The 16,393-nt window shown below is 37.8% G+C and overlaps 1 protein-coding gene across 2 annotated transcripts in view; it reads left to right on the forward strand.

Annotated features, from left to right (window-relative positions):
* Window positions 1-16,393, forward strand: part of LOC149781431 (uncharacterized) — a 67,933-nt gene that overhangs the window by 40,674 nt on the left and 10,866 nt on the right. For both annotated transcript variants that reach the window (XM_089935517.1, XM_089935518.1), the window contains exons 4-7: window positions 1,600-1,708; window positions 4,223-4,439; window positions 13,519-13,638; window positions 15,924-16,089. In XM_089935517.1, the coding sequence (XP_089791643.1) occupies window positions 1,600-1,708; window positions 4,223-4,439; window positions 13,519-13,638; window positions 15,924-16,089 (612 nt within the window). The remainder of the gene's footprint in view (window positions 1-1,599; window positions 1,709-4,222; window positions 4,440-13,518; window positions 13,639-15,923; window positions 16,090-16,393) is intronic.

A 16,393-nucleotide genomic window follows, 5' to 3' on the forward strand; every position in this document is an offset into this window, starting at 1 on the left:
AGGTATTTTAATATGCAGTATTTAGGTGAAACCGCAGTTTTTGCAGTTTGAAATCAATTTAAAGAAATAATTATTAATTATTTGATATATTAATGTATTAATTAGTTTATACAAGTTGAAATTAAGAAAAACTCTCGAACTTTCCTTCATTTAAGAAGGACGGGGACGCGGTAACTAAGCTGATAGTGCGTCACTTATGATCCAAGGGTTGTTGGTTTCATATCTGCTAAAATCAGCCCACTCACCTTCCTTGGTGTGTCCTTTGAAAAGATTCAAAGCACCCATTTCCTCATCATAATGTGTTCAAAGAACCATTAGAAGGACGGGGACGCGGTAACTAAGTTGATAGTGCGTCACTTATGATCCAAGGTTTGTTGGTTTCATATCTGCTAAGATCAGCCCACTCACCTTCCTTGGTGTGTCCTTTGAAAAGATTCAAAGCACCCATTTCCTCATCATAATGTGTTCAAAGAACCATTAGAATAGAACAAACCAGCCCTCTTACGTTTAATACAGTCGAGGATTGATATGATCCATCCCCACTTCATTTCATCCTTTGTGTTACGTGGATGGTTCATTTAAGCATCTAGATATTGAAATTGTTTGTTTGAAAAGTGAGTAAAGGTTATTTCATTGTCTTATCTTAGGACGACTATGCTGCAAGATATGTCAATCTTTTTAAAATAAACTGTTACGCCATGGGGCTTAAACATAAGTAGCAAGACAAGGTAAAACGAAAAGCATTCACTTATCCAAATAAATACATTTTTATTTAAATAAAGTATAAAAGTTTATGAATGCCTGGAGTATTATCCTAAATTGTACTATCAATTTCTCACTAATCCGGAAACTATCGAAACCATTCCGAATGAAGGTTCGAATGTGTTTATATAACCATGCTAACACCACAAAAGAATAAAAAGTGGATTATCACTTGAAAATTTCACATAATTCAACATAATTATTTAAATATTCAAGTCCTTGAATAAATTTAGATAATCCAATATGTACTAACTGTTTCAATTGAAAAATGTTACAGATGCTAAATCCAGCGAACGAATATTATAAATAAATCGCTGTTTCTTCTCAACAACTCTTACAGAACTGTCATAGACCGAAACACATACGTGGTGCTTGTATTGTCAGTATATAGTCTCACCAAATCAACAGAATCTGATTTATTGAAAGATTCTCGAACAAGCAAATCCTATTATTTTCAAATAATTCAAGCAGCCATCGTATGATCTTCTCAAACTATTAAACCAATCTCCATTCAAATTAATGCGTGATGTATTTGACCTAAATAGTTGTTGTTTTGACCTTGGCGATAATCAATGGCTTATAAACGAGATTACTACAATGTAGTTAGTGTACATGTACTTTATCAGTGTGCTAGCCAGCCACTGAATGTAAAGAATTATAAAATAAACATCAGAACCCCCTATGACTTATAGTAAAATTATATTATAAATTAAATAGATGATACAGATATCGATAACGAAACATAGGAAAATAAACATCATTGTTTTTTACAAAGTAAACGAAGTCGGTAATCACATTACTATCGTCAAATGACCTTTTTCACCCATTTATATCTAGGAAAGCACGTAATTTGCGAGAAGCCTATATCAGAGAACTCAGCCGATATAACAGCCTGCTTTGACGATGCCGAAAAGTACAACAGAATACTTATGGCAGCTTTTAATAGGTAACTGTTAGTATATTTTTTCCAACTTTGTTATAGTTCAAATCTGCATGAAGTTCGCTTGATGTAAAGCATATGATAGGAAAGAGACACATCTCGGACAAATGAATAATTGGAGCGCAGTCAAGATACATCGACAAAAATCAGGAAGGCATACCAAAATGTATATCTCTCTATCGACCCTTACATATATATATACATACATACATACATACATACATACATACATACATACATACATGCATACATACATACATACATACGTAAGTACGTACGTACGTACGTACCTACCTACCTACCTACCTACATACATACCTACATACATACATACGTACATGTAGTTCGTCCATAAAGTCGATGAGGACTATTTCAGTCATCCAGTGTTTGACTGAGAACAAATGGTCTGTGGGTTCGTAAGTGGCCCATGAAGCCGATGTATGTCCTGAATGTTCTGTGTCATTGAGGACAATGGGGTGGTATCATCGCTGATCGTGGGGTTACTGGCTCGGGATTTCCTGGCCTGCCTCCGTTATTCTGCCACCGCGGTCCTGTTTGCCTCGCAAGCTGCAGCACCTTTAGTGATGGAAGAGCGCCGCACGACCCCTTCCTGGGCAGTCTTCTCCCACGTATTATAGCTAACTCCTTGTATCATTTTCTCTAGCCTCCTTTGTTGCGATTACCTTGCTCAAACTCGCAATAAAGATGGTCCAGATATTGGGAAGGCTTGCTTGGACAAGGACCTCAGGATCCGGGAAACTGTCTTGCCACTTGATGTTTATGAGTCTTATGATGTAGGTAGTGTGGGGTAGGTACTGTGGAGGTGGTTCAGCTTCTTCGCATGGCGCTGGTACTCTGTCCAGGCGTATAATAGCATACATACATACATACATACATACATACATACATATATACATACATGGGGGGCCGAGTGGTCTAAAGCGCTCTCCCTTAGGGATCACTGCCATCTCACCTCTGTCTGCGTGAGTTCGAGTCTCGGATTCGGCCAATGTGGATATGTGAGAAAGCTTGCTAGTAGCTTCTCGAGGGTCGGTGGTTCTTTCCGGGGATTCCCTGGTTCTTCCTCCACCATTAATACTGGCCGCCATGTATAGCCTATCGCGTGCTGAAAAATGGCGTTAAAGCCTTCAACAACAACAACAACAAGATACATACATACATACATACATACATACATACCGTCGCTCTGTACACCTTCAACTTTGTCTGAAGACTAATGCCTCTTATGGTCCGGACCTTGGCGTGTAGTCTGCCGAAAGTTGCGCTGGCCTTTGCAATTCTGACATTAACTTCGTCATCTATTACGACGTTCTGGTACAGAGTGCTGCCAAGATAGGTGAACTTGGGTATCCGTACTTTGTCATTATCTTATACATGCCCTCTCTGCTAACAGTATCGAAGGCCTTGGTCAGGTCGAAATAGGTAGAGAAAAGGTCAGTATTCTGCTCTTGGCTTTTCCCTTTCAACTGCCGAGCAGCGAACACAATGTCGATGATTCTATGCTCCTTTTGGAACCCACATTGGCTTTCAGGTAGGAGTCCATGGTCAAGGTGTGATGATGAGACGGTTGAGGATATTCCTAGCGAGTATCTTGTCTACTATGGAGAGCAAAGAGATACATCGGTAGTTGTCACAAGCCTGGCTATTTCCTTTGCGCTTATACAGATGTATAATAAGTATCAACCTTTAATCCCTTTAGCATCGTCTCTTTCTGCCACATGAGATAAAACAACTGATGGAGCTTTTCAGTCAGAGCGTCGCCGCCTTCCTTGTATATCTCTGCCAAGATTGAATCTGAGCCAGAAGCCTTGCCACTAGAGAGCAGGGATTTTGCTTTCTGGGTCTCTAACATGGTTGGTGGGTCATCCGGTGATTCATACATATATACATACATACATACATACATACATACATACATACATACATAAAGATGGTCCAGATACTGGGAAGGTTTGCTTGGACAAGGACCTCAGGATCCGGGAAACTGCCTTGCCACTTGATGTTTATGAGTCTTCTGATGTAGGTAGTGTGGGGTAGGTACTGTGGAGGTGGTTCAGCTTCTTCGCATGGTGCTGGTACTCTGTCCAGGTTTTGCAGACGTATAATAGCATACATACATACATACATACATACACACATTACAGACAGACAGGTAAACAGACAGGTAAGCGGACAGACAGTCAGGCTGCCACAAATACGGGCAGGCTAATGACTGATAGGTAGGCAAACACAGACGTATATAAATCACCATATTTTGTTCTCGATCTTAAGCCTTTTTCTTTAAAAAAGTTCAAAATGACGGAACCACATTTGGTTGTATCATTAAAAATATTTCTAGTTGCAAAGTAGAACTGAACGTTTTAGAACAAAGTTGGCATCTCCAATATTTAGAAACTTTTTTTCTAATAATGGATAATGCTTATATTTGTGCCCACATTAACTTACCAAAGCAATTGCATTTGCATCCAAAGAAATTAGTTTTTTGTATATTAATTTCAGAAAATTTGACCCCTCTGTTCGTGAGCTTTATACCCGAGTGAAGCAGGGTGAAATTGGTGACCTGCATGTGATTAAGGCGACCTTCCGAGACCATCCTCTGTGGACTGGTATGGACTGTCTGACCCAAACCTTCCTTATACATGACGTTGACATGATCTGCTGGTTCAATGACGCCCTGCCTGAGAAAGTTGTCTGCATGGCTACAGCAAATCTAGAGGTACGTACGCAATTGTAGAACCTATGTACGTTCACACACACACACACACACTCACACACACACGAGTGCATATAGCACCGACTGAGTAACATCATTTCTTGGTGATGTGTGCTTAGTATTGATTGAATATTGGCTCGTGTGTGCAGGCACGGCGATGGGTGCCATTTACCCGCGGATCTGGGTTCGAATCTCCGTAGAGTACGAATTAAACATTCTCTAACCTGTGTGATATTGTCATTTTTATTAAAATATTAATTCTGCCTACTATTATCAAGCATTCTTCTATAGGAATCCAGGGATAACACTTTCCGTTCTGTCTGGTGTATATTTATAATTTTCTCTCTCTCTCTCTCACTATATATATATATATATATATATATATATATATATATATATATATATATATACACATACATACACACACACACACACATATATATATTTATGTACGTGTGTGTGCATTATATGCTATATAAGACACATACTTATCATAACTTCTGCCTTATTAATTGATCTTCAGTGATATAATCTGCATCATCGCCAAATGGTAGCGAGCGTGCATAGTCTTTGTTTATCAAAACCTGCAAAGAGTAATGTATCATTCTTAATTGATATGTCACTTTTACTTGTTTCGTCTAATATACTTAATCATTTTTCAAATCGTTATGTGGCTATTCCTTGCTGTGCTTAACTTATGTTTGTGTTTATTTCATATTATTGCTTCTTCAGGTAACACAACTTCTTAAATTTACACTTCAAACCAAGATAAAAATCCAAATTTTCTTTGAACCATGGTTTGATTTTATAATGACTGCGTAGTTTAGTTTGTCTCCGTTCCCTGGATTAGTTGGAGGATGAGGAGATAAATAAGAACAAGGATGGTCTCAAGGAAATTGTCAGCTATAAACAGATGAAACCAGCAGAAAACAGCCATTTCACAAATCATGCTCAAAATCCTACTTAAAGATATAAAAATGAATCATAAGGTGTTAAGATTCTATGCTCTTAAAATAAGTAACAGAGAAGAGTGGAAAGCAACAAGCTTTGTAAATTTTAACAAATAATTTATTTGTTTAGAATACTAAAGAAAAATGAGATAAAGAACTTACGGTATTGCAATTAAATCCCAAAATAATCCAAGAATTACAGACACAAGTGCTAGTAATTTACAATCCTGAATAAAATTCAGTAGAAATCCGGAATAAATCCAAATTCTGAAGGCGATGATGTGTCTTTGGTAACTTATAGAGTATTGGTGTGACAACAGCCTTTTTTTGAATCACAGTAATATAATTCCAGGGTCGAATTCCTTATTAATTCCAGTGAATGTCTCTCTCCAAGAATTTTATCAAAGCACTTTTGTAATTGCAGAGAAAATTATCACTTGAATTCAATAATTTTAAGAAATACAATTTCCAGCCCAAAAATGAAATAATTTCCACAACATATTATACGACTTGAAAGTGCTAGATCTTAAAGCACGACTGAACAAAATCCTCTCAACTACAAGATAATACAGTTCTCTACTTGATTTCAGGTCACAATTAGCATTTTCAAGAAATAAAACTATTACCTAATGGCAAAAAAAAAATATTCTAGAATGTCCTGATGTTCACAAAATAAAAACCAGAACCTGGATTATGCAAAATACACTAAGGAAATTCCAATATCTAGACTAAGACCAAAATAAACATATTTACTTATATTAATAATACTGTTTAAAACCCATACACATAGATAATAATTTTGCGATGTATTAGTTGTTTACAGAATAAAGTCAATTCAGGTCAAGCAGAAATTAACTCAGTTTTGGAGAAGGTCAAGTCCAACATACAATGTTACGTTAAAATAGCATGTAATGAAACCAAAATACTAAACAAAAACTAACAAACAAGCAATGCAAATCATATATACATAAAATAAGGCAGATTTTCTACCACTATTTGACCCTTGTCTGAGAATATTTCTTGGAAATCTAAACAATTTGTTTTCTGTAAATTTATATATTAGCGTTGTGCTGTCTTGTAAGCAGACTTTGAAAATTTTGTTACACCATTACATCGGTGCCAACAAAATGTGAATTTTTTATCTACATCTTTCAATTTTTCCCACTCTCATTGTAGTGAGTATCTTTTAAACTTCAGTATAATATTGTAATTGTCAAATAGTCTCATGTTAGTTAGTCTCAGCCGCAACAAAACAATGAAGAAAGTGATTTAGTTCACTTTCTATATAAAAAACAACACATTAAAAACTTTCCGCATTCATCTCAGCTATCTTTTCCACTAATCATAAATATCAAACGAACTTACAGATACTGTCGTAGTGATGGTGAAGGCTCTCATCAGCCACCGCCACAACTTATTTGTTTTCTCTTTCCTTGCAAACTGTCTGTGCAACTATTACCCACGACTTCTTAATTACCTTCCTTAAACTATGCTCGTCTATCAATGATTATTTAAAAAATAGAAATCAAAATGTTAAGTGTCGTATTATGGCATAGCTGAAACAAGATCTTCGATACATTTATTGACTGTGGAAAAGGAAGCAGTAGTGAAGGTTTTTTGCTGACAATAACAATTTTACAGGTTAATCGTATTTCAGCCATGAGTCTAACTTTAAAACATCTTTCCGCCTTGGTGACTAAGAAATTTCACATCGGATTTGCCTTGCTTTCAGTTCATTTCACGCTCTAGTTCAGTCAAAATAGAATTAGCCTTTTCGTAAAGAAACGAAATGTTCTCGATTATTTGACAGTGGGTGCCTCTTAAGATATTCAGTTGGTTTACTGTTTGTAAAGGTCTCGTAAACAACCTTAGGTTGGGGTGGGGTGCTCCCAGTATTATCTTTAATTATTACAGAAGACCCACCCTGGCTCGTTTTTGTTAAAAATTGAAGTAGTGATAGAGATGCAAAGGTCTGAGCCCCCAGTCAGCGATGCCGACAGTTAAATTACTGAATACACAAAAGGTGAAATTCAAATAAACAACAAATTTAATGCCATTCAGTAACAGATAGTCCTTCCTCAAATGAAATTCAATATTCAAACCCTGTATTTCATACCTTACACCCACATCTTTCACTCGACCAAGTGACGGCCTATTTCATCATCTGACTTAGTGAAATAGATTTTCCTCCTGTTGTGTGTTTCTACTCATCTGTATTATTTCTTGACTGGTACCCAGTACCCCTTCAGTTCAACAACCACGTCCTTCACCCTTCCACTTCCTCCACTTCCGTTATCTCCTTTTCTTGTCTCCCAGAGACTCGGAACCAACTGTACCAGGGTATTTCCCTTCTCTGTCTCCTACAGCTCCTCCGGTCACTAAAAGCTTCCTGTCCGAACCTCCTTTGTAATTCCCAGAATAACAATGTTTCCGCCAATTTCGAATGACGTCGGAGTAGCTTATAACTTCCTTATGTAATTCCCGCAAGATGGTTTAGTTTAGTTTCAAGACACTAGATTTAAACTTGCGATTCCAATGGTGGCCACGCCTTGCTCACTTCCGAGTTAATGTCGATTCACCCATGGTCTACATAATTAGCAGACATTGCCCCCTCCCCGGCAGTCTGTCAAGGGTGGATTTAAGAACCCCACTTGATGTACCTTTGAGCCCAACACCGGCAATTCATGCCACTTACCTGTTATGTACAACTCACTTCCCACCCGTCCTTTTAATGTCGACTTACATTATCGTAACATAAGCCGGCCGGCCAGCTGGGTACATATCGCTTTGTATGAAGCGAATAATTAGCCTCAGGGTCTAGCCTATAACAATAATAATAATAATAATAATAACATTGAGGACTTTGTATAGCGCCTAATCTTTAGAAACTCCAAGCGCTATACAACATTAGACAACACCTATAAGATAAAAACATATAATGATATGATTACAAAAACAAACACCATGAAATTAGAAAACATTAAAAACATGCTGAGAATATTTAAGGTATGAAACATTATTAGGTCTTTAAGATTGTTCTTGCAGTCGAAATAAGTGAGTTTTAAGAGCAATCTTCTTGAATGTGATCCATGTGTCGTTGTGTCTAAGTTCAGTGGGCAATTCATTCCACATTGCTGGGCCCTGGTATGCAAAAGGACACTGTCCATATGACTTTGTTTTCATACTTGGAATAATGAGTATACGACTGTTGGAAGAGGAGCGTAAGTATCTTGCTGGTGTGTACACATGGGTGAGGACTAGAGTCCGACAGTGAAACGTAGCACAGAGAACAAATTTTGTGTTTGATTCTGGATCGAATGGATAGCCAGTGTAGGGTACAGAGCAGCGGGGAGGTGTGCTCTTATCGTGGTCCTCTAAGTATGATCCGAGCAGCTGTGTTTTGAACTTTTTGAAGTTTCTGGAGTAGATATTGAGATGAACCAGACATAATTGAGTTACAATAGTCCAGTCTTGAAAGTACTAATGAACACACGAGTGTTTTAGTGGCATCAGCGGAAAGATATGTGCAAATTGAGCTGATGCGTCTCAGCTCAAGATATGCAGCCTTGCATATGTTCATGACATGTTGGTGCAATGTGAGAGTACTGTCCAGAGTAACATCTAGGTTTCTTACTGATTGTGTGACTTTAATGTTGGTGTTGCTGATATTTATTGTTTGAGGTAAAGGATGTGAATGAGAAAGTCTTTGTGTTGTGATCAGAATGGCCTCAGTTTTATCATCATTCATCTGCAGCTTGTTACATGTCATCCATGATTTCACATCAGAAATGCACCTCTCTACACCTTGGATGGTAGCATCAACTTCAGTTGGGTGGCTAGATTTCTATATTTGGGTGTCATCAGCATACAATTGGTGAGACACTGGATGATGATCTACGACACTTGAGAGCGACTGAGTGTACAGAATGAACAGAACAGGTCCAAGAACAGACCCCTGTCGAACACAACAACATAGATCAACTGGGCTGGAGTGTATTTCATTTCCACATACAATTTGTGTCCTGTTGACCAAGTAGGACTTGAACCACATTAAGGCTGTATCATAAATGCCAAATACATGCTGGAGACGATGAAGTAATATATCATGGTCTATTGTGTCAAATCCTGCAGAGAAATCAAGGAGGGTGAGGACTGTAATCTTTCCGCTATCCAAAGCAGAGAGAATGTCATTAACTACTTTTAGAAGAGTAGTTTCAGTACTGTGGCAGAGGCGATATGCAGAGTGTACATTGCTACAGAGACTGTTTGAATTTAGGTGACATATAAGCTGGGATAGAATAACCTTTTCTAAGATTTTTTATATGAATGGGAGATTAGAAACTGGGCGGTATTTTATGGTCTAGTGTTGGTTTCTTCAACAGAGGCTTTACAATGGCAGTTTTGAAAAATGATGGGAATTCCCCGGATGAGAGAGATGTATTAATAACATCAGTTAGTGAAGGCAATACTGGATCTAAGCACTCAAGTAGCAGTGATGTTGGAATTGGATCAAGTTCACATGGCTTTAGTGCACTCTTCATCACGATTGTACGTACAAACTCCATAGAGACAGGTTCAAATGCTGCTAATAGTTGCCGCTCAAATTCTGTATCCCAACTGTATGGTGACGACGAGTCAGTTGAAATTGTGGTGTCAAGCGTATCTCTAATGGATTGTACTTTGTCACGAAAGAAATTTGCAAACATGTCCGGAAGATCGACTGGAGAGAAGGTAGTTGGAAGTGGTGTAGATTTGTTCCTTGACATTAGCTTGTTAGTAATCTCGAAAAGCTCTTTGCAGCTGAAACTTTCCATGATCTTAGTAGTGTAGTGGGCTGATTTCGCTGCATGGACTATATTTGTGACATTCTTCTTAGCGGCTTCATAGATTTGCTTATGAATAGTGAGTCTGGTGGAAAGCCAACGCCTCTCAGCTTTACGGCGGTCTCATTTAGCAATGCGAAGCTGGTCCCTAACACTGCTATACCATGGAGAACACTTTTGAATTCATACTCTGCACTTGGTAGCTGGTGCATGTTTGTCAAGCAATGAATGCAGGCAGTTATCGAGTTGTTCTGCGGTAGGAGGTAAGCAAGTTGTTAAGTTAGCTTGGATGTCGTGCATTAGTTTGGTTCTATTTATCATACGGAGGTTTCTCTTAGTAGCAGTTAAAGGTGGCGGGTTAGGGACTGATACGTCAAGATGGCATATAATGCAGGGGTGATCTGATGCAAGGTCACGGGATACCAGGGAGGACCGTAGAATGTTATCATCATGTCTATGAAGAATCCAGTCTAAAATGTGACCATGTTTATGGGTGGGTTGGTTAGCTGGCTGTTTCAGGTTGAAAACATTAATGGAATTGTCACGGAATGGTGTAAATGTTGTTCATTAAATACATGTACTCGGGTTTCGTTTCTTTTCGCTGTACAACGATACCCGCGGGTGATTATATGTATGGTCTATTGTATTTCGAAATCGTGAGTACGATTTGTCCTATGCCACACGTGCAAGGTGCTTTCGATACGGCAAAACGAAAAGTCTAAAGGTATAAATACGTTACTGCATGTAAAGGGTCTTTACAATACTAATGGTTTTGTCAGCAAGTGGCCTGCTTAAAGGATTCGCACAACTCCAGCTGCAGGGGTAGGTAATTTTTCGGTCGTAAGTGATAACTAGTGTATTACCATATTTACCTTTGCATGTTTGTTATATAGTTTTCTTTATACAGCATAATGCGTGCATTTTTTTTTATTCTTGTTGCAACGTAGTACAGGATTTATGTTGGTAATGTAAAGCTACATTTTTTATAAAGAATTGTTTACTATAGTCTTATCGAGCAGGGTTAGGTTTACTATTGAACTTACCATTTTGTAATTGCCATAATATAATCTTTATAACTTATCATGTATGACGTCCTTACGTTATTATGTCTGTATCAAGTTTAGTACACTGTATCGGGTATATTTTTAGCTGTTCTGAGGGTAGGAATATCCAGGGTGTCCGGTGTTCTGAGGGTAGGAATATCCGGGGTGTCCGGTGTTGTATGAGGGTAGGAATATCCGGGGTGCCCGGTGTTGTCTGAGTGTAGAAACGTCCGTTTGTCCGGAGCGTTTAAGGTGCCGGAGTGTCTAATGTCAAGTGACTAAGTTGACCCAGCTGTAGAGCCGTCAAAGGACCAGGGTGTCCGGAGGGCCTAATATTTGGAGTGTCAGGAGGGTCTAATGTTCCGAGTTATCATAGTATTCCGAGGGTCCGGAGTCTGTGGCAGTTGTGAAATTGATTCGTAGGAGCTGTGGAGCGGATATGGTGCACGGGTAACGGAGTGTATCTCCATACATGTATTTTATTAGCTGTATGCTAATTTTGGGTTAGTAAGACCCAGTGTATCATTCAGGACTGGACAGATAGATGGTATATCCGTTCTTGTGTTTAGCAACATAATTTCGCTACCTGAGCGAATACATTTTTACTATGAGTAAAAAGCTTACATCGTTTACTATTTGAGTGAACTATATTCATCTTTCCATTATTGAATCATTTGTGAATCGTTTATCCTGTGGGTTTTTTGGGTTACTAAACTAATTTATTCGTATTTTTATTTCCATCTTTGAATCTGTGCGTTTTATGTTAAATAAATCCAATATTTGGATTATAAATACGCACACATCTCCATAATCTACTGCTCATATAAATCACCACATTAAACCATATATATATGTGTCGTCAAAACGTGTTCTGTTGTCAATCCGAAATATCCCACCCGGTTATCTTGTTACAGGAATCTGAGTTTTGATGTATTTGGGTTTCCGGGACAGTCAAAGTGAAAGTTGAAATCTCCAAGAATAACCAGGTTGCCACCTATCGAATTTCCATAGTCCAGGAGATTCGGAAACTGCTTCAAAAAGAGTCATCCAGCTTGTTTTTTCTACTAGGAGGAGGGCCGTATAGGCAGAAAAAATGGACTGACCTTTACTCCATTGTGAGTGTGGTTTGGACTAGTTCAAACGATGTGTGGTCGAAATTGAATGTTGTGGTGTGGTTAAGACGTTTTATCATGGAGTTCTTTGCGATGACAGCAATTCCGCCTCCGCGAGAATTACGGGGGAACGACTTGATGGAGTAACCAGTGGGTGTTAGGTCCGCATACTTGGGCTCATCGCTTGATGTTTTTATCCATCTTTCTGTCAGGAAAAAGACGTCAATATTCTGGTCGTTGATAAAATTGACTATTTCTGTGCGCTTTTCCGGTGGTCCTACTGACTGGGCATTGAATAATGCAATACGCAGATTATATCCTGGATAGTTGACACAAAGGTTGACGAATTAATAGGGACTTTAATTAAGTTATCTAAATTAACGGTCGATTTTTTTAAAATTGTTGAGCCGAAATAAGGGAGATAACTGGAATTCTTCCTGTTCTACGCCGGCCAGCTTTGAAACAACGTTTCTTTTTTCGCTTCTGTTGACATTTAGGTAATGATGATTGTAGTCCCAGTTCGTTTAGTCTAGAGCACAATGTAGTGTGGAGAGCCAAAGAGTGATCATTTAAAGCAATTAATGAGGGTCCATCGTAGCATAAACGGATTGACTGACGAGTATCACGTGATGGCGGTTTGTTCAAAAACAGCGGAGCAAGACAGTTGAGAAAAAGTCTAATTGTTCTCATTTCCAAAACAAGGAGATGAAGAAACACATACGAATTTAACAGCCAATACATAATGAACACAATAACGTAGATGAAAACAGGCAACAAGCACAAATATAATGAAAACGGCAATAAAAAAACGGAACAGCTGCTTCAAGCCGGTTAAGCGATATTGGCCATCTTGTTTATCAACATGTTGCAATTCGTCTATTCCTTACTTATAACGTGACACTGTTATTGTTAAAAAAGACGAAAAGATATATAATTCATTTCTGGGTTAACTTTGGATATGTTTAGCGGCATTTATATTTCTTTATAGCATTTGAATTATACCAGGCGTTTCTTATCAGTATTGTTTTGTGTTAAACAACCTCTTTTGATGTATATTTCCAAACGGAATAGCATCACATAATTGTTCATCAATAATAATAAATTGATAATTATACAAATGAATTTAAACAAATCCATTAACCCTATACTTCCAGGAAAGCAGGAAGAGAAATGATCTTGACACAGTGGCTGTAACAATGCAATTTGCAAATGGTGTCATTGGTATCCTTGACTTTTGTCGGTACAGCCCATACGGTTATGATATAAGACTGGAGGTAAGTATTAAATTACTGCTTGGTACACTCAGTGTGTGACTATTAATTTCAGTTATACCAAAGTATGACCCATTATGTGTTTATAGGTTACAACTAAGAATCTCATTGAAATTAAGTATGGTCGTCATTTAAAAGTTACATAAATTATGACGTTACTAATGAATGTGTATTTTTGTAATTTTAATATAAATGCATCATGCAACTTTGTCTTATTTGATTTGTTTGAATGTCTAGCAACTTCTAACCCGAGTAATACGCCAGCAAATTACAACTACTGTATAACTAAATTATTGAATACAGTGCAACGTCTCAAACACGCCAGGTGTGGGATGGTTGGTTGTTTGGTTGGCTAGTTTGTAACGGTACCTTAACACCTTATTTAACAATATAATGCCAAGGAAATGGAATTCAAGTGTCTTTCTCAAAACAGACCAAGGCAGCGAACCTAGGTTTGGGTGCATATCGAACCTGCTATCGTGTCTGATACCGCGACTCCCATCTGTGGGATGAAAAATTATGGCTGTATAGAAGTCACTTTTGAAGAGAGATAAATTATATAATGAAAATAACGGGACACTCAGCAGCTGGCTGGATATCATAGATTATTGCTGAAGGGTATGCTGTCTATGGTGGCCTGGATTGTACTAAAGAGTTCTAAGACGTTATGTCATTTATTCGCCAACTTCATGATAGTTCCTGACAATTGGATTGGGTGAATAATTTCTAATTTGTCAGTGTTTCATTTAAAACTATATTCAGGTGGCCTAGTGGTCTAAGTTCCCGCCTTTAGCGATCATTGTAATCTCACCTCTAACCGTTTTTGTTCGAGTCTCGTGCTTCCTGGTAGCTTCCCATTGGTCGATAGGTCTTACCTGGATTCTTCCTCCACCGGCTATACTGGCCGCCATGTCTTGCGCTTAGAAATGGCGTTAAACCCCAAAACAACAACAACAATATGATACTCCTGTTCCTAATTCGAAAAGGATGTAATGTTTGCTATTATTAAAAAGACGCTGTCGTATCCATCTTGATTACCCTATCTTTAATCATAAATTAATTGTATATTATTTGACCATATTGCAGCCATGTTTAAGCAACCAAACGGAATTAATTTTACTATTTTAATTTAGGCCTACATTCGGTTCGTCATTATGATTTGATGTGCTTGCGTGCTCGTTTCGAGATTAGTGTGATTGATTCCTATGCAGGAGTACAGGAGTCATTTCCAGGACGTGTCTGTCCTCTTCCGTGTTTTGTTTGTAGGCATGGCACTCGATACCCGACAAAATTATTAAAAGCCTGTTTTCCAAACACTTTAAAGCAGGATAAACGTGACCAGTATGTTGTAGAGCATCTTGATGCACACCTGTGTATTTTTAATACGACGCCCAAATCAGATCTAAACCTTCGTTCTGATAATCATATTGTCAAACCAGCAATACGATATGTTCATTTTCTAAGCGAGCATTGTGTAAGGCTTGAACTTTGATAGCAGTGATTTTATGAAGATTGTGGTAGAAGGCTCCGTATGGTTTTAAGATTGTAATTTGTTCTTTAATATTTGCAAAATGTTGTACATATTTTGGGTATTCCAAAGTTTAGTACCAAATGTTTACTCTAATGCCCAACACACATGCATGTGTTAGGTATTTCAAAAGTTTAGTAGGAAATGTGAATCTGGTACTCGATTCACATGCAGTTGTTTCGTATTCTGAAGTTTAGTATGTGTGTATTCTGGTTCTCCATTCAAGTGCATTTGTTGTGTATTCTGAAGTTAAGCGCCTAATGTGTAATCTTAAGCCCCATTCAAATGCATGTGTTGGGTATTTTTAATGTTTAGTACTAAATGTGTGCTTTAAAACCACATTCACATGCACATGCGCAACTTTGAAGATATGTTTGCATGGATTAAAGCCAGGTGTGCAGATATGGAATATTTAGATGCAATCATATTTCTGCAGGTCAAAGTTATAGTGGTCATAAAAATATATGACATGCAATATAAAGTGCCAACTTTGATCATAATGATCGTGAGAAAAAGAAAAATGATTCTATAATAAAAATATCCTAAATAATAATAATGATAATAATACCTGTGCATATTTTCTTGTGCGTTCACAGGCAGAAATTTGAAAATGTATACATGGTCAATTTATACTACTTACGGAGATGGTGCAAATTTACACACCATGCAAGTCGGCATACGTGTGAAAATACATAACAGTTGCATATGATAAGATGACTCGGGTCCAGGTACTAAAGTCAGTTATTTTGTTTTCCTACAGGTGATGGGATCAGAGGGTATGCTGACAATGGAACATCCGACCATTACTACAGTGAAAACTTACAAGATACAAGGAAAGAGCGAATCTCCACATTGTGGAGTCCTAAATGGTCGGTTTTCTCAGGCTTACATAGAGGAGCTAAACCATTTCATCGATGCTGTACGAGGTAAAGTATTTAGAATGATGTGTAAAACTATAATCTACGTTCAGCTATCTACTCCTTTGTCAAACATAATGTCAACACCGACTGATTAGTTTGGTTCAGTGCATCATGTTTCACTTTGATTCTTCAAACAGCATCAAGTAAATGTAAATATTTCACGTCAGGTCAGTAATATGGTGTCCCATTAAACTGGAAAGCTTAATAATACAACACTTAATCATAAACCTGACCAAAATCATCTTTCAGAAGTGATATAATAATGTATTACTTACCCAAACGTAGAACTAGACAGTTTTTGTTTCTTTTT

This window comes from Sinohyriopsis cumingii, chromosome 15, assembly GCF_028554795.1.
Source record: "Sinohyriopsis cumingii isolate HCF-2022 chromosome 15, ASM2855479v2, whole genome shotgun sequence".
NCBI classification, from domain to species: domain Eukaryota; kingdom Metazoa; phylum Mollusca; class Bivalvia; order Unionida; family Unionidae; genus Sinohyriopsis; species Sinohyriopsis cumingii.